The 19,610-nt window shown below is 38.0% G+C and overlaps 1 protein-coding gene across 1 annotated transcript in view; it reads right to left on the reverse strand.

Moving 5' to 3' along the window:
* Positions 1–568: 568 nt before the first annotated feature.
* The window catches only part of slc41a2b (solute carrier family 41 member 2b), a 46,033-nt gene continuing 26,991 nt past the window's right edge, over positions 569–19,610 (reverse strand). Inside the window, exons 9-11 of the mRNA XM_079263196.1 lie at positions 13,685–13,816; positions 13,323–13,471; positions 569–2,988 (exon numbers count right to left, since the gene is read on the reverse strand). Coding sequence (XP_079119322.1) covers positions 2,803–2,988; positions 13,323–13,471; positions 13,685–13,816 — 467 coding nt within the window. The 3' untranslated portion in view covers positions 569–2,802. The remainder of the gene's footprint in view (positions 2,989–13,322; positions 13,472–13,684; positions 13,817–19,610) is intronic.

The raw sequence follows: 19,610 nt of genomic DNA on the forward strand, positions 1-19,610 counted from the left end.
AAATCCTATTCACTTGCTTGAGTCCATTTTAGCTGATGTCTCACCGAGATAGCCAGACATCGTTTCAAATTTGATGCAAGGAAAAGAACACATCTCTGTGTGTATGACTGCCAGACTGCCGGTCCATGGGGTTCCCATCAGCGCTTGTTGTGACAGACAGTAAACCCTGAGCTGGCTTTTCTACAGAACAGAGACTGAGCGGCAGCTTGAACAAGAAAACATTAGCTCCTTAGTGTCTGGTGGTGGGCGTATGTGTGACATCTGTGCTGAAATGCATGTTTCCCTTATAACTGAGGTCAAGTAAAGATGAGCACCGCCTTATGACGTTGTCATGGATACCATGATCATATCTAGATGATAGGGGTGCTCATGTTGAAAAATGTGTGGCTAGTCAAATAAACCCCATCAACAACAACAAAAAAAATCCCAGAAAAGAAACATTTTTTTTAAAATCAATAACATTTATTGAGACACTTTTTGGCCCGAATGAGCCAAAAAAGCAAATAAAAGATCTCATTCCAAATTGTAAATATATTCATGATCCAAGTTCATGTATCCCAGAGGATCCTACTTATGATACACCTGCAGCAATTAAAATATAGAGTATTTCATTTTTGGAAAGAAACAAAAACGCTCAGAAGGGTAGAAAAAGGAAGTCATTGCACAGTATTACCAAGAAATGGAGAGAAAATTGCATGAATGGCATGACGGTGAGGAAAATACCTTGTCAACCAGTGAATCTCAAGAGGCACATACTGAAGTTGAAGAGAGCCACTGGCTACATTCACACACACCCATCCATTATGCCGTGGTGATTTAACTGATCAATTTGTATTTATGACTCAAATTTCTGGAGTCCACAGACTGATTTGCTTCCTGCAACCCTTTAAATGCAACTCATTTGTACAAAGTGGATAAGGTCAAGCAGACGTGTGGTGTTAAATGACAAAACTAGCTTATAGCAGAGCTTCTAAGTTCAGTCCTAAGAGATGTGCAGACTTGCAGTTTTCATTGTATCCCGCCTCAACACACCTGACTCTACTGACTGAGCCGTTGTGCAGAACTTCATAGGAGGGTGGATCCAGGATCCCAGTGTTTTGGTGCAGAGATACGTTGAAAACCAGCAGTTGTTTACATGCATGCGGACGATGCATGCATGTAAACAGCATGTTACTGCTGTGCAAACATCCATCTGTGGAATGTGAAAGGTCCAGATCTGTGCAAACCGAACCCATTTAGACACGGGACGAGCAAACGCAGGAAATGGAGAGTGGGGGAGGGGCGGGCGCTGGCAAAATATACAAAAGATTTTATGGCTGAGTGTCAAAGAGATGCTGCTTACTTTAGCAGAGTAAACAGGAAGGGAAACCAATGACAGGGTACAAAGATGCACATAAACGTGTGTGTTTCAGACAATCAAAACAAAGACGTTTTTATCACCAGTTTTTCTTTCTTCTAGTCGAGAAAGCAGACTTTGGGAGCTTCATCCAGGTTATAACGACGAAGAATGAGATAAAAGTAGAGCAAAGATACTCATCCGGATGCATAAGAATATAATTAGTTCATATAAACTCCAGGTTAAACGTAGAAGAGGTGTCATGTTTGGATAATTAAATGACATTCGTGATTAAATCGGCAACAGGTTTTTGAGTAATAGTATATGTATAAGGCTAATGCTAAAGCTATTGATGCTGCAGCTCAGACTGTCACCTCCTGCTTTGAAGCGCCGACATTAGGTCATCTCCATTGTTGGTTTTAAAGGGTTTCTGATCATTTTAAGCCTTTACAACAACATAAATGAGCTTGGCTTCGCTTTTTTTTGTTTTTTTTCCCCAAACAGGCTGTCAACATCTGCAAATGTTTAATAAATCTGCCTTTTTACAGTAAATCCAAAGAGAAAAAAAGCCAAAAAGATCCTGTTTGGCTTTGCAGAAAGACAATGATGGTATTATTTTAACTGACTGAACTTAAAAATAACAAGCCTGGTTTGTTTTTTCCCCATTATCCACCTTTGCCCGTCTCAAAATCCCCATAAACTCATAACTTTTCCCAAATTAAGACGGTGATAGCTGTGAGTTAAGATTAGCTGCTGCTGAGTCATAAAATCAGCAAGGCTTCGCTTACGCACATATTATTATTCTTGTATAAACACACACATACACTCAGAGATTTGCAGCCTGGAAAAGACTCTGCCTTAAAACACAAAAAGAACTTTTACAATATGAAAAAAAAAAAAAAACCTCACAAAAAAACCCAGAAATAATCAGGTTATTCCCTTTAATCTCTGGTTGTACGCCTCCTTCAAACTGATATGTGAAATTAAATTAAACTGGCATTTCTTCTCTTCGAAGCTACACAAAACAGGAAGGCAGGCATGTTGTGACAATGGGTGGTGAATCCCCAAAATATTCTTCATTGAGTTCTTTCAGAAGACCTTCATGATGCGAGATGATTGGTCATCCGACCGGACCACGCTGCTAACGGCAGCAGCGCTTCATGATCGTTGTCAGTTTTTTTTTTTTTCCTGCTCTGCTAAATAAAACATCCAAGAACTTTGGTGCAAATGATGCAGATCAGAATTGCTACTAAAAAAAACAGTCGAAAGTTACAGAACATGTCTTCTTTGAGAAGGAGAAAAAAAAAAAAGGCATGAACGAAAATAGAGTCTGTGGTTTAAGTTTCATCCAATATGTGAAGCTGAGGAATGCGACAGAGAGAGAAAACATTCCCACAAAGCCTGAGGGCGTCAGATTCTGTATGCCACACAGCCATATTGGTAAAGGTCTTTTTTTTTTTTTTTTTTTAGTCACCCACGTCGCTGTCCCGGTCTCCTATGAGCCACAGGAAGTGGAAGCTGAGTGCCAGCAAGGCTGTGCCCAACAGGTCGCCCAGAGCAGTCAGGTAGGGGATTGAAAAGCTGTCGGGGTCTTTGCCGCTCCGCCACATCGAGTGGACCATCCAGTCTGCGATACACAACAGCAGCAGCACCTGGAAGAGGACAGGAGGTCTTTAGATTTCAGCTACTGTTTGCGTTTCTATGCGACCACGTTGGATTTGAAATGCAACGTCATCATCATCAACCCTTATTCCAGACACATCATATCCATATCAGCAATTTCTTATAAAAACGTCCGTAGAGACAGACATTTATTCCAGTGCTTCTAAAACAGGAGAAATGCCTTGTGTCACTTCATTTTGGCTCAGTCATAAACATACAAATACATTTTTAGAGTCCTTTAATTGACACATAAATTTATACATGAAATTCCTCAACACAAGGTGGGAACGTTGGAACGGGAACAATACAAGCATGTGGCAATAATATTCTAAAAGCATCATGATATGCTTTTTCATTTTAGCTTTTCTAGTATTGCACCATAACTGAGATATAACTTATATATCAGCAACAACTGAGAAGATATAATTTGTAATCTGAAGAACCAACTTTTTTTTTTTTTTTGAAGAGGAAGAACAAAAATATTTGATGAAATGGATAAAAAATCCCAACCATTTCTATGCAAAGTGTCTTCCAATCAGGAGCTCAGACATAACTGGACAAATGAACACACTTTGTTTTCTGGATCTTCAGGGAGCTTTAAAAGAGTCGTTCTGGCTTTGGACAGCTGATGCTGTGTAAATGATCACATGATCAGGTGTCTCGGCTTACTGTGCACCTCTGCAACAAGCTTGTAGAAGAGTATGTTAATTAAATACCATAAAAAAATACTTTGGATACTACTACTGATGTGTGATGAGGATCATATGATTGCACGAATCTGTTTATCAGAAGAGGAGTAAATGTAAAAACTAGGGGTCGGGAAATCGAATCGAAAAATAGAAAATCAGGATTTTTTGCTTCACCATTTTAAAATAGACGTTTTTGTTTAAAAAAATCCTTTTTTTCTAATATAAAAGTAATCCATTATAGAAAAATTTTGTTATTTTCATTGTTTTTATTGATCTTTTTACTTGTTTTCTTGGGCATTATAAGCAGCAGAATGATGGTCTGGCTACTGGGTTGTTCTTTCTTCATTGAAATGAAGAAAAATGACGAGCAAAAAAACAGTTTCATACATTTTTTTTTTGTTTTTTTAATCTACAAAAACTCAGCAATATTATAGAATTGTGAGAATCGCAATTTAAATCGAATCGGCACCAAAAAAATCGGAATCGGAATCAAATCGTATCGGGACAAAAGCATATCGTCACAGCCCTGGTAAAAGCGCATGGTCTCAGTTAGGCTTGGCATTAGAAGTTTTTATTCTGTTTATCTCATGTATATTTTTTGCAAATAAAATTTAAAACCATAAGAGGTTTTGGATCTACTGAACTTAAAAGTGATGTGTGCTGTATCCCGATCATTCCTGCAGTGACTAAAACAAAGCTGCAGCTTTTCCTTGACTGAGAAGTGGCGTTTTGTGTTTCTGTAGGACAAGATGTAACAAAAAAGGACATTTTTTGGGGAGAAAATGCATTCATCCCCGACTTAAACGCAAACATAAAATTGTGTTGTCACAGCTGAAATAAATCTTTTAACCTGCTGCTTCCGTTAAAGGTCTCCGCTGCTTAAACTGCAGCGAAGGCCGAATAGCAGAGTTTATGAGAAAAGTGAAGTTTTCACACCTGGAGGGAACGGTGGCGAGAGAAAAGGAGCAGTCCATTAAAAGATAAGAACAAGACTATAATTTAAAGGGAAATGAGCTGTCCAGAGTTTGCAGTGGAAACATTCGGAAAGCAAAAAAGGTATTAGTCATTTATTAACACTGACATGCTGAGAATATCATCAGGGATGAAGGTGCCAAGAGAAAACAGGGAGGACTGATGATGATTTGAGCTGCGCTGAAAACACACGAAGATATGAGCATGTTTGACAGCTCTGCTTGTCTTTGAAGGTGGAGGAATATCTGGGATGCGTCCTGCATCCCTCTGACAGTCTAGAAGCGTCGTGAGGAAATATAAGAAGCTGCCAAACCGACTCAGGACTGCAGGTGTTCTGACTTTTATTCACGATGACAGCGAGCCTCGGTTGGAGATCAACTCTGCAGCTGCTGTTGCTTTCAGAACATCTTTCCTCATAGCTGGAACAATACCCACCACCGTGTGGGGGGAAAATAATAGAAAAAATTAAAAAATAAAAACCCAACACTCAGCAAAACCAAATAAATAACCAAATCAAATGTAATAAAATAAACATTAGATACTAAAAACATTAAATACTAAATTAAAACAAACTCAAATAAATAAATAAAATACAGGCAGTCCTTGGTTTACAAACAGGTTTTGATCCTATGACGCGGCGTAACCCAAAATTCCATGCAAGTTGGATTTTTATCTCTAATGACCCCCTGAATATCCCCCTTAATCACTAAATAACTATCTAAATACACATTTTATACATCATATTAACGGAAAAAAGTGCAGGTAATTAAAATAGACATTTTAGTTAAAATAAAATAAATATACACACACTGAGGCGACGTCTCAGCTTCTGTGTCACGCATTTAAGAGCCTTTACAGAACCTCGTAACGTCAAAACTTGCTCTATTTTTTTTTAAAATTTATAATTATTTAATGAGCACCGTAAAGTCGAAACGACGTGTAAGTTGAGAATCATGTAACCTGAGAACTGCCTGCAAAAAATCTAGTTTTGTCATTTTTTAAATTTTATTTTATCAATTAATCAAAATAGAAAAAAATAAAACATTTCAAAAGAAAAATTTAATTTCTAAAATGGTTTTATTACAAGAATAAAATAAGATAAAGTAAGAGTAAAGGGTGAGTAAAAATGAGTTAATTGTTCATTGAGTGTTTCTATCTTGCTTCTACTTTGCTGCTAAAGAAAACATGGATCCTTTGAAATATGGGGACATTCCTCAACACGTTTAATTTTCTTTACTTTTCATGGAGCCGTCTGCTGTGTCAGCAGCACATCAGCTGTGAACAGGAGGAAACTGATCAGGAAGCCATTTCTGCTCTGGGACGCCTTCAGGACCCAGCTGAGGAGGTGGGAGAAAGGACAAAGACGGCATCCACGTTCAACAACCCCCTCATGCAAACAGAGCTCCTTCTGTTTGCATGAAAAGTGACGCACACACAATCAGACTGATCGACAGAACGGAAACTTCTACGTGCAAATCCAGTTCAATGACTACATGCACAGCATCTACATACAAGCCAATCTTTCTTTGCTTTATATGCACGACTATCTAATACAGGCTTAAATGCAGAGATGAATTACTCAGCAGGCGTGTGTTCTGTGAGTCTGACTGAAGCAGAACCAACACAGCCGCTTCCAGGTGTTGCAACATAAATAATCAATGAAATTAGTAATAGTGACGCCCTTGTCTCTGACCTCAGCCACAGTATGAGCAGCGTGAGGCGAGAAGTCTACTCGGTAAAGCTGTTTGGTCTCCTGAGTCTGGGCATGCTCACCTGCATCTGCCTCCGTGTCACTTTTTCTGATTACAGTTCACTCACACAGCTGGCAGGAATAAATTCACAGCGTTTGTTGTGGTTGTTAGCAGCAGAAACGGCTGACTGCAGATCCTCTGGGTCTTTTACAATCCCAGCAGGCAAAGAAAGATGGAAGACCTCCAGATTTATTCAATTAATCCACTTTAATAGGATTTACTTCAACATAAAAACGAGCAACTTTTCTATTAGTCAGATTTGCTGTTTTGTTGCAGACAAGTTATTCCTGAGAACAAATTATAGTGATTGAGTTCCCTGTTTGATAATCTGGCAGAAATGTGGAGTTTTCTGTCAAATATTCAGTAAAAAGTTACACTTATGGCAGGCAATAACACGTTAACATAAATATCTAATTAGCCAATCACAACACAGCAAATCAGTGCATTTAGTCAGGTAGGCATTGCTAAGCTGACGTGGTGAAGTTAAAACTGAGCATCAGAATCAGGGAAAAAGGGGATTTAAGTGACTTTAAACATGGTAGGTGTTGTATAAAAAGAGTTATTCACTGTTACACAACTGCCTTTGCAATCTTTTATTTGCAAAGAGTACAAATTTGTTAATATTTTAGCAGAACGCCTTCCTAAGATAAAGTTGAAAACTCAAAGTGCACTTGTTGGAAAGGCTTATTTGTAACTTTTATTAGCAAGTTTAAGGCCCCAAAACCAGCTGCATGTCACAGAATCTGTCAACCTGAAGGGCCTCAATACTGACGCACCCTACTCTTACACATCAGACACATGCAGACTTCACTGTGTCTGTCTGACCCCTTTGTAAAGGCTTTAATTAGAGGTGGGACTTTATTGCGTTAATACGATGAATTATTACAGAAAAACAAAGACATTAAAAATGAACAGAACTTTTGCCAGTGCACCAATTAGACTGATGCACACAGTATACTTCTGTTAGGAACTGAGCAACTTTAGTTAAGTCTGTAATTAATTACTTTTTTTTTTTTTAACTGAGTCCCACGCCTAGTTTTATTAAATATCTCTTATATTTTGAGCTCACAATCTTCATTTCAGATTTCCATCACGCGATTGTTGGTACCACATAGGCTGGTCTGAGTATTTCAGCAATAACTGGCAGATCTACTGGGATTTTCACTCACAACCATCTGTAGAGTTTACAGAGAATGGTCTGGAAAAAAGAGAAATTATCCAGTAAGAAGCAGCTGTATGGACTAAACAGTGTTGTTGATGTCAGATGAGAATGGTCAGACTGGTTGGAGTTAAATAAGCCCTACTTACAACAAGGGTATGCAGAATATCATCTCTGAACACACAACAAGTCCAACCTTAAAACAGGTGGGCTACAGTAGCAGAAGACCACACCAGATGTCACTCCCACTGGCGAAGAAAAGGAAACTGACGCAACTATTCACACAAACTCACAAAAACTTGACAATGGAAGACAGTATATGAAGATGGCGAAGTCAGAATCAAATGGAAACGACACAACAGTATGAATCCATCTGGTCTTGCAATGGTTCAGGCTAGTGAGCCTCTTAGTGCCAACTGAACATGTTTTAACACCACAGCATACTAATGTATTGTTTCCGACCATTTATGACCACAGTGGAGCCTCTTCTGATTGATACTTCCAGCAGGATGATGCACCCTGTCACAATGCTTAAACCATCTCCACCTGCATTCTTGATCATACAGTGAGTTCACTGCACTCCAACGGTCTCCAGATCTCAGTCCAACAGAGCAGTTTTGGGATGAATGTGTTTTATGATGAAGCCAAAATTACAATTGAAATCTAATACAAAAAGTTCTGTGTCGGATTTAATGTAAGGAATAGTGGATGACTTATATCTGCATCATAGACTGTATATAGAGATGTATGGAGCCTCCGTGACGTCACCCATAGGTTTCTGAAGAGCTGAATTGAAGCTTGGTGGACGGTTCCTGCCATCGCCATCTTGGCAGCATCATGCGTGTCGTCTCATCCGGACAATGCAAATATGGGCAAAGAGGTGGAGCTGAGAGGAGGGCTGTGAACATCATGGTGGATGATTGACATCGAGCGAACTCCGAGCTGCCTGTATGTAAGAGCTAACCCGGAGATAACAAGAGCTAACCAGCTAACGGAGGTAAAGCTAAGTCATGTTGTTAACTGTCTAAAAAAACGTGGTTGTTCTTGAAGCGGGAGATCGGGTACCTGTCAATCAAAAGGACACGCCCCTAAATATGCCGAATTTCAAGATTAAAACGGGTGAGTTAGAAAAAATTCACTCCCCCACAGTTGTCATGAAGGTAAACCTGACCTATAAACTTAAAATGGATTTTTGAACCAGGCTGTAAACATGTTCTGAAGTTGGTCTTTTTAACATGGGAGTCTATGGGGATTTGCTCTGTTTTACAGCTCCTAGTGGATGAAGGGGGAACTGCAGTTTTATGCACTTCTGCATAGGCTTCACTTTTAACCGCCGGAGTTTGCCACTTGATCTGCATTAACAGCTGGAGCCTGTTTAGAAGACAGTACTTGACCTCTTAATAAAAGCAAGCTTCTATAAAGCAGAAGACACTGCACTTTTAATGGTATGGAACTATATCAGCAAATCTCCTCATAAGCCTTGATATGTTGTGGTTTTGTGCATCTTACGTTTGAGTAAAGCTGAGTGTGTTAAAGCCCAAAGAGCTCAGCAGACAGAGAGGAGATAAGGCAAGATCTCTTAGATTTGCAGGACTGACAAGAGAACACTGATACCATCTGACAACCAGCCTTGAGTGAATAACAAGATCTTAGCTTTGGAGATACTCATGTTTCTACAAGGTGGCTTTAACACAGTTATTGTTTGTCTGCAAAATGACCCCGTGTTTTATTAAATATAGGAGAAGAATTTAAATGGAAAACCTTTTACTGCTGTTCTCTCATTTTCTTTCCGATTAGCACCTACAGAGAGTTAGGTTTTCATGTTTCTACTCATTTAATGCCTTTTTTTTCCACCAAAAGACATCAAAATCATGCAGGACTCTTTAAATGATTCTGTTTTCCTTTTCTGCCCTGTGATTGGATGGATGTCACAATGGGTCGGCCGACTCTACAGAGCTGTTTTAATCCCACTTCCCCCTAATTTTCTACAGCTTTCACTTTAAACAGGACATTATCTTAACTGCAGGGTGTGCAGTTTCCTCTTATCACAGCTGCACAGACACAGTTACATTACTGTTTAGTTCAACTCAATAACTTTATCAAATTCCACCATGTTCACATTGTGACTTTTTGTGTGCGTGGAACTTATTTATTTTTATAAGAAAAACAAACATTGAGAGGAAAAAATTTCATGGAGTCCGCGGAGGAATTTTCTGTTTGGGTTCATTACAAAACAGAAAAACATCTGTGTGACTAAAGCCATCATTTTTTAGATATCAGCTAAAACAAAAAATAAATAAAGCAGAATCCCCTCCAAACCTGCTTTAAAGCTGAAAAAACAACAAAACAAAAAAAGAAATTAAAGTGCATGAAGTGAGCCAGAAGAGTTGAATGAATAATCAAACTGACATCCTGACAAAACCAATGGGAATCCAGACAAACGAGGGGAAAGCTGTTATTCCTATTACCATTCCAGCTCACATTTAATTCTAAATGTTCCCTAACCGCCTCACATCCAATTAGTAAAAGCAAAAGAGAAAACAAATTTGAGCTCCCAACGTTTGTTAACCATCTGAACTTTCACCATGTTTTTATACAATCCCTTTCCATGTGATGCTCTTTATGATACCCATAAAAAATGCTGTTGGAAGCTGCAGGTTTTGTGGTTTTCTTGTTTCCAAATCCAGCTAAGTTAGATAGAACTAAACGCCCACACACTCACATTGACTTCCTGCATTTATTGCAGAAATATGCTGCATTAAGTCTATTATGAGGGGTCTGCTGTTCTGCCAGTCTCTGCACAAATACGCTGATGACAAAGCACTTTAAATTCTTAGACTAAGTTCTGCAGCGCTCTTCAATAACTCATTTTTCCATATAGTAATAGTCTTTTCACTATTAGGCTGTGCAGACGAGCCATTCAAAAAGCCGAATTCAGTGCATGAATGCAATCAGAGAACTGATCAATATTTTCTCTTTCGTGCTTGTAAATACAGAGATGTGGAACAAGGTGGATGCAAACTCTTCGTAGCCATACAATACCTCCCCCCGGCTCATCTCTGCCAGCTGCTATTCTGTCTAGAAGTACCCTTAAAGCAGCTCTGCTGGCAATGGGCTTAATTGATTTGGAAAGACTCCAACTCCTCGGTGGCCGGGATTACATCCTAATGTTCCATGTCTGCATCAAAGATTTAGGGGGAGTCTTAAAAAGCCTTCCGGCAGGGCAACGGAACGGCACAAACACAAAAATAGACCAACTAGATTCTTAAAATTCCAGACATTGAGAAAGATCACGGCGCACTTTCTGAAGTAAAAAAAAAGAAGCTATTCATAATTTAAGCTGCTGCTCTATAATTATCATAACTGCTGGCAAAATGTACAGAAGTTGCATTCCTTCAGGCATGGCCCCCAAACCACAGCGCTCAAGGAATTCATGGGATACACACCTGCTTGTTCTCCCTCGGTGCAAGTGTCAAGGAGGCGACGCGTCCACAGGTCTCTCTTTTGCAGTATTCATACCAGAATTAGCAAGTTTAAACAACTTTTTGAAAAATGAGGACATTCAGAGTGTGAATGTACACGAGCGGGGGAATGAATCACGTATCACGGACAAAACTATAAGCTCTGTTGTTCATGTAATCTCAGGTGAACACATTTTTCTGCTAGCTGAATTCAAGGCAATCATTCATAGACAGCCGGCTGTTTCTGAATGGTATATTCACTCTGCAAAGCCCGCTGAAGGGAAAGTGGAAAGATGCTCGTCAGACACAAACTGGAGCGTGGAGGTGGAAGAATTTCATTTGCACTGCAGTTGGCATGTGTCTTTATGGATTCTCGTAACAGATTTGTACAAGAAGAGTTAACAAGGAAGTTATGTTTTTACCGGCGTTTATGTTTGCATGTTTGTTTGTGTTCAAGATAACTCAAAAAGTCGTGGACTGGTTTTTATGAAATTTTATGAGTTGTTGGAAATGTGAAAAGGAAGAGCTGATTAAATTTTGGTGGTGATCCGGATCACCGTTTAGTTCCAGGAATTTTTAAAAAGATTTTAAACCATTGTGCTTGGCAAAGGTTTGCGCTCTCCGAATGCTTTTCTAGTTACGTCAGGAAATGAAGTTCTGTTTTCCAGATGTTATTCTGCTCCTTAAGATTTCTCTGATCTTTCCAACAAGCTCACAGTCTGGAAAGCTTCCCTGAGTTTCTAATCAGGTAACAGCTGATCAGTATTTTTTACCGAGGACCTGGACTGAGAAACTCTGCTCTAAGTTGTTGTTTTTAATGAAAGGTGGTTTCATAGAGCAGGAATCAACATGCCACCCCCTTTTTTACATATATACCCATTTTGTCCAACTTTTGATATCCGATACCGATATAAACCGATACCAGTATTTTTTTTTTTTTTTGCTAGTTGTGTCATACAAAGAAACATATGGAAAACTATACATGACATGTCTTATATTTTGTCATTTTAAGTTAGAGGAGACGTAACTGAAGAGTTTGATATATAAAATATGGATGTTGTGTAAAGTTATGTCTTAAAAAAGTAAAAACTGATACCGATAATTTCCGATATTGCATTTTAATGCTGATATTGGCTGATAATATTGGACATCTCAACATTAAAGGCAAAATAAAATTGTATTTTAAGAGAAACTAAACTTAGGGATGGGTGATATGACTATATTTTATATATACATACATATATATATATATATATATATATATATATATATATATATATATATATATATATATATATATATATATATATATATATATGTATATATATATATATATGTATATATATATATATATATATATATATATATATGTATATATATATATATATATATGTATATATATATATATATATATGTATATATATATATATATATGTATATATATATGTATATATATATATATGTATATATATATGTATATATATATATATGTATATATATATGTATATATATATATATATGTATATATATATGTATATATATATATATATATATATATATATGTATATATATATATATATATATATATATATATATATATATATATATATATATATACACACACACACACACACACACACACACACACATATATATATATATATTTTTTTTTTTTTGGATGATGGAAAATGTCTGTCGTTTCATATAATGCTCCATTGTTTACGCCACAATAGCAGGATAATTCCCTAAAAAATGACCAGACAACCAAAACTGATGAGCTTGTTCATAAAAGAGGGAAAATATCTGTCGCATGGATGCAGTTTGGATATAAAAAAGACCGACATGGAACCATCAAGACTAGCTCACAGTCCCAACAACGGACTCTGACACAACTAACTCATTTTAGCAACGGTGCAAGAATCAGGACAAAGAATAGAGTCAAGAACAGTCAACGAGCAAAAGCAGCGTCAAGTGGTGGAGAAAGCTCATTAGAAACTCCAGACGTAAATGCTACAACTGGCATGAAACGCCATACAGCCAAAGTTCCCGCAGATGGAAGGAGATCACTGCTGTCGTTCCAAAGCACATCCAATAAAAAACTGACATAAAATGACACAAACAGTTTTACATCATTATGTACATTCTTATGGGGATATAAAATGAGCTATATCGGGATATGAGATTTTGGTCATATTGCCCATATTGCCCTACTTGAACTACAGATTCATCTTTGTTTTAGGGTTAAACCATCATTATTAATATAAAAACACTAAACATTCATGTTGCGCTCACCTGCAGCACAGCAGTGGCCAGGTAGACAGACATGAAGATGGCCGTCAGGGTGGTGTGGCCACTCTTCATCAGGTGTATGGTATAGAGGAAGATTAGGTGACCAGGGATCACTAAAAGTAGGAGCACCTGAGCAGAGCGATGATTTGCTCCTGATGATCACAAACAAGATGTTATCATTTAACACGGTGAATCCAATCATTTGCAGAAGAAAGGAAATTGACAGCATTTATACAAACAATTACACCAAAACCTGACTTAAACACTCATTAGTACTCGTTGAAAATATTGATTCTCATTGCTACATACATAATATCTGAGCATGGAATAAAATATCTAATAATAATATCTAATATTGTGCTAACCTGTGCCGCAGAATGTGCGACAGGGGTAGTAGCATCCCTTGGCCTCATCAGGAACTTCCCCAGGAGCACAGTGGAAATGCAGATGGGTGGATATCCTGCTGGACTGAATGGCCACTAAATTCCCACCAATACCTGCAGATAAAAGAGGGATGTATGGTTGATGACTGGATCAGACATGACAGGTCGATGATGACAGGGTCGATGATGACAGGTTAGCCACCATGTAAAGCTTTTCCCTTGAACCTCTTGGGATTCTGCCGTTCAAAACCGCTCAAACAGCAGCCTCATCCTCAATCGCTTAAGGAATGACGCCTAAAGTTGCAACCACATTTACCAAGACCTTAAAATCATAAAACCCACTTTTAAGCATTTGAAAATAAGTGTAGCTTCTCCAATATACGTTCAGCACAACTGGCATGGAGTCATCCTGCAGGGACGTATTCCCAAAGTAGACAAAAAGCATCCAAAGTTACATCTATATGGGAAAGTTTTTATTTATTTATGTATTTAATACATGCAATGGGATGTCTAATTAAGAATAAGCCCTCCAAATGGCCAGAAACATAATAGAACAACAAATAAAGGAGGAAAAGGTAGAAGGAGCAGGAAATATAATCTGATAAATCAAAATGAGGAACATGGGAGTTCTTTGTAGATGCCTGGAAATTCATTACATTTTTTATTGTGCTACCCTGTTGTTCATTTTTATAAAGGCATCTGGATGAAAGTAAACAGCAACAACAAATGCAGGGATGAATTTTGTATTATGCTTTAATTATATTTCCCACTGCAACATAATTGAAACAGGTTTTTATTTACTTTGTGGCAAACATTTATCATCAACCATGGGATGCTAGAACAATGCAGAAGTGATTATAGTTGGGTTTATGTAAAAGAGAAAGAAAAGCCAATCCCATAAGGAATTTGTTAAAACACAAGTAGTCAAAGCAGAGGGGACACAACTCTTACAATCCCCATTTGGTTTACCTGTGAATCTTTTAGCTTTTAATGTTTCTGAGGAGCTACAGCAGCTTCCTTTCTGCAAAACTCACGGAGTTATACCAAAACCCAAGAAAAAGTCTAGCATTAAAAGGTTGGAAGAGAATAGAAACGAGTGGTAAACAAGAGAAAAGTTCTTTCAAAAATATGTGGAAGCCTTTAAATGGAACATAGAGAACTTGAAAGTCTTCCCAGACTAATTTGATGTACAATACTGACATGAAACGTTTGGTAAATTAAGTTGGATTTCTTGGATGTACGCCATTTGTTATCTGAAATACTTTTACTTTCATTTTGTCCAACTACAATGTGGTGCTGCTCCATATAACCCTAGCTTGCTGAGCTGGGGGAGAGAAGGCAAGTTTACCTGCAGTTTTTGCAAAAAAAAAAAAAAAAAAGAAGTAGCTGTTATTCAGGTTTCCTCCTTTCAGGTCTCCAATTTAATTTTTCCAACAACACCTTAAGCTATTTTCTACTTGTACAAGTAACTTCATTTACAAACTGCCGAAAGCGTTAACAGATTAATTAACTTGTAATACCTTTGGTATAGGTTTCAAAGTCAGTGAACTGCTTTGTGTTCTTCTCCTTGTTTATTTAATTGCAATTTTATACAACATGGAATAAATTACCACTCAAAACACAGAGTGTCACTTCTACTGTTGAAATTAATGCTAAAAACGCTAATTTTCCATTTAAATGCGTCAACTGTCACACCTTTACCAAAGCCAAACAGAGCTCACACACAAACAGAAATAAACAGAGAATTGGACAAGAAGTCAAAGAGTAGCTTTCCTTATGAGCGCCTCTTGTCCAGGAGGCAGCACGAGAAGCGTTCAGACCATCTCTGCACAAGCTACGTAGCGCTAATCTTAACATGCGGCATGACAAAGTAGCGAGCCGAGCATTAAACTCCCCCAAAGAAACAATATCCTTTAAACACATTCCCACACCCTTCGGTCTTATCATGGTGCAACAAAAACTCAGCAAGATGAGGGCCAAAGAGTGGCAAGAAAACACTTGTATGTACAAGTACTTTGCTGCTTTGCATTCAGTCTTATACCACAGCTTGACAAAAACATTTCCAATGTCTCCTCTTATGTTATATAGTGAGTATATTAGATCAGACACCGCCAATGTGTTCCTTTGAATTGAATCACAAAGGTACTGAATAAAGACAGGTTTAGAACAGAGTGTACCCTCTTACTAAATTACTATGATCTTTTGTTTTACTTCCTTTTGGAAGGTAAATGTAGCCATTATCTCTCGTTTCTCCTGACTGACTGGTCGATAAAAGTTTTAATCGTCAAATTAGACCAATGGGTTACTGAGATATTTATACGCATCGGGGGGGTTTGTAGGTATGAGCTCTAAATGAGTCAGAAACAGCTACATTTAGAGGGAATGGATAAAAATGGTATATTAGTAAAAGATAATTAGTTTTCCAGTCTGATCTCTGAAAAAAAGCCAAATGGCACAAGTGGTTGCAAAAATGTGCCCAAAAAGGCCCATTTGGTGGTTCTGCCTGGACAAACCAGTGAAAACCGCTCGGAGAAACTGCTTTTTTTTTTAATCATATCCTTTCAGATGGCTGAAAGACATTTATCCTCCCTTCCTTATGAGACCACAATTATACAGTTATTGCTGTTGGAAAGATGTACTGGTAAGTACTGTAATTATTAACAAAAGGCAGAAGAAATATTTTAAAAAGATGTCTTTTTTTTAATGATATAAAATGCACACACACATACACACACACACACACACAGAAAACACATCTGTTATATAGTGAGTATATTAGATCAGACACTGCCATCACCTGAGGGTGATGTCTGTTTAACTTGATCTATTGTGGCTCTTCGTCAGCCTGGTAACATTTCATAGCATTACCAGTGCTCCCAACAGGCCTGTAAACAGACATTACTTTACAACAAGCCTTCCCATTAATTCCATCTCTCGTCTCCATCCCTCAACCTCACGCTGAAATATTCACCTTTGCCTGGCAAATTTATGCAGCTCTTTAAAAGGAATACTAAATATTTGTCTTCTTTCAAAGAAGCAAAGAGTGGCTGCTATCAAAAGCTTGTACAACTGGACTAGATCTGTGCATGGTGGGGACAAAAGTGTGAACCTGATATTAGAATAATAATTAAAAAAAAAAAAAAAAAAAAAAGAATTTTCTGCATTCATTCAGTAAATAGGTAGTTTTAGGCAACATGGTGGCAAACCAGTGGCAAAGCCGCCTGTTTTTACAAAGACATGCTCCAAATCTGTCATCCGAGTAGACGAGCACCCCAGGAAGAGTAGCTGCTGTGTTAGCTCCAGCTGACGGGGATCTGAATAAAGGCTATCTGGGCTAATGGCATCCATGACATTAAATCAGATTTCTATCAAGCTTCATCCTATTCTGTGCTGTTAAGATGTTTTTGGTGATAACTAAATAAGTAATTTCAAGCTTTACAATCTGTCTCTTTCAACTGAAGCTGTGCTCTAACACTTGGTTGTTTTGTTTAAAGTCAGAATGATGATCAGACTGATGTTCAGGCTGTGTGACAATTTCAGCCTTTTTGTCCTTCAGGGCATTCATAATGCATTTTGGGGTAGGGGGGTGGAGAATATTTTTACCACCTCAGCGGGGTACAAAGGTAGAATGAGGGAGGTTTTGGGGCGATCTGGCTTTTTCAGGTCACTGGGTCCGTCAGGATGAAATGAGGACAAGGTGGAGGAAGAGTTCTGGGCTGCATGGTAACTACAGGGGGGGTCACAGGGGGCTGCGCTTGCTGAGGTCACCAAACTCTTTGTGTAATTTGCATGCGGCAAAATGAAAAAGAAAACAAAAACAAAATGAGGGAAACAGCAAAAGGAGGAAAACATCAAAGGAGGAGGAATAAAATGACTTCTTGCTGAAAGGGAGATGTCACTAAAGCTGATGCTTTTATCTCTAAACAAGCAGCAGAAGGAAAGGAAAATACATAAATGTGCCAAGATGACGAGGAAAGATTAAAGCTTCTGCTGTGGCTGAACAGCGGCTACAGAAAGAGTGCAGAACGCAGAATGATATCTGCGAATATCGGCAGATCAGAGGCTTGTAGAGATCTTTATATCACCTGAAACTGAAAATTCCATCAACTCCAATGCAAAATGGATGAAAACAGAAAACGAGATCATTTAAAGATGGAAAATACTAGAGGTGAGAAATCGAATCGAAAAAAATCCAATATTAGGATTTTTTGCTTCACAATTTTAAACTTTTTTTTTTTTTAGTTAAAAATTTTTTTGTCGAAAATCAATGTTTTTTTTCCAATAAAAAAAAAAATCCATTATAAAGTTTTTGTCATTTTTATTGTTTTTATTGATCTTTTTCCTTGTCTTCTTGGGCATTATAGCAGCAGAAAGATGATCTGGCTACTGGGTTGTTTCTTCCTAATTGAAATCAAGAAAAATGACAGCAAAAAAAGTTTTATACATTTCTTTTTTGTTTTTAGGCTACAAAATAAACAATATCAAAGAATCGTGAGAATTACGATTTAAATTGAACCCGAAAAATCTGAATTGAATCAAACAAAAGCATATCCTCGGCCTTAGAAAATACTGAACAATATTCAAAGAGCACAGTAAGAAATGAAGACATCTGGAAATTATTTCACATGTTAAATTTTAAAACAATTAAAGGATTGATAGACGGATGTAAATCGCTAGTTGGTGCATCACTAGACTCATGGATGGCTATACCACTTTCCAATACGAGCCACAACATTGTTGTTATGTGTTACATATAATCGTAAAGTGCCCACCTGCTCATGATTTTTTAATCAGATCAGAGAAACAGCACAGTTTTTTTCTCTTCTCTTTACTCGCTGGTTCAACCCTTAGCTGGAGTCTGGCTCAAACCAGTTTGAGTTTGCATGTTCTTGCCATGTATGTGTGGCTTCTCCAGGTACTCCGGCTTCCTCCCACTGTACACAGACATGCAGGTTAGGTTAACTGATCCCTCTAAATTCTTTCTAGGAATGAATGTGAGTGAATGGTTGTTTGTCCCTCTGTGATGGACAGGCGACAGGTCCAGGGTGCATCCTGCCTCTCTTCTGATGATTGCTGGGATGGGCTCTACCCCCCCGCGGCCCTTCATTAGACTAAGCAGTATAGAAAATAAATGAATGTATAGTCAGTGTGAGGGCTTTAAAGTACATGTCCTTTCACCTCTCAGTGGGTGCAACCCCTGCGTATGTCTGATGACATCATCATTCCCTCTTTTCAAACGCCAAATCATCAGACTTTTGCTGTTTTTTCCCACCCAATTCCCATTTATTAAATCTTGTTTCTTAATACGACCAGAGAAGCGGTGGAGTTTTTAATGAGCTAAAATACACAAGTAGAATGACTCAGTTCTTCCTCAGTTATGCAAAAATGTTATAAATCAAAGACGGTATAGAAACTTTGTTACGAGTTGGATTGTTTTCCAGCAATGCACGAACCAAAATGAAACACCCTTGCACTCGTAAACAGATGCCTGCTTGATATCCCAGCTGCTTTGTGTACAGAAAAGTCTCAAAGGAAAACCAATTAGAGTCAGAACTCCGATCCCGTCTCCTTACATCCCTCTAATTAATGCTATTAAATGAAAAGCTAATCTTGCTGAAGTGCCAGAGTCAAGGCAACGTGGCAAATTCATTGCCATTTGAGATGAAGTGATAAAAAAAAAAAAAAAAAAAGAAAAGACAAGGCAGAGGCTCAGTTTCATGTGGAGACGTACGGACCACGGCTGACTGCATAAAGCAGGCTCATTAGGTAACTTATTTATTTTGTTGAGCACGTGGAGTCTTTTTTTAGTGACCTTTTTCTAACTGGGGACAGTTTACTGAGCAGACTTGCTTCCACTATTTTCACATCCACCATCATTCACATCTGGAAGCTGCGCAGCACAAGACAA

The sequence above is a fragment of the Telmatherina bonti genome (genome assembly GCF_933228915.1).
Source record: "Telmatherina bonti genome assembly, chromosome: 23".
Classification (NCBI taxonomy): Eukaryota; Metazoa; Chordata; class Actinopteri; order Atheriniformes; family Telmatherinidae; genus Telmatherina; species Telmatherina bonti.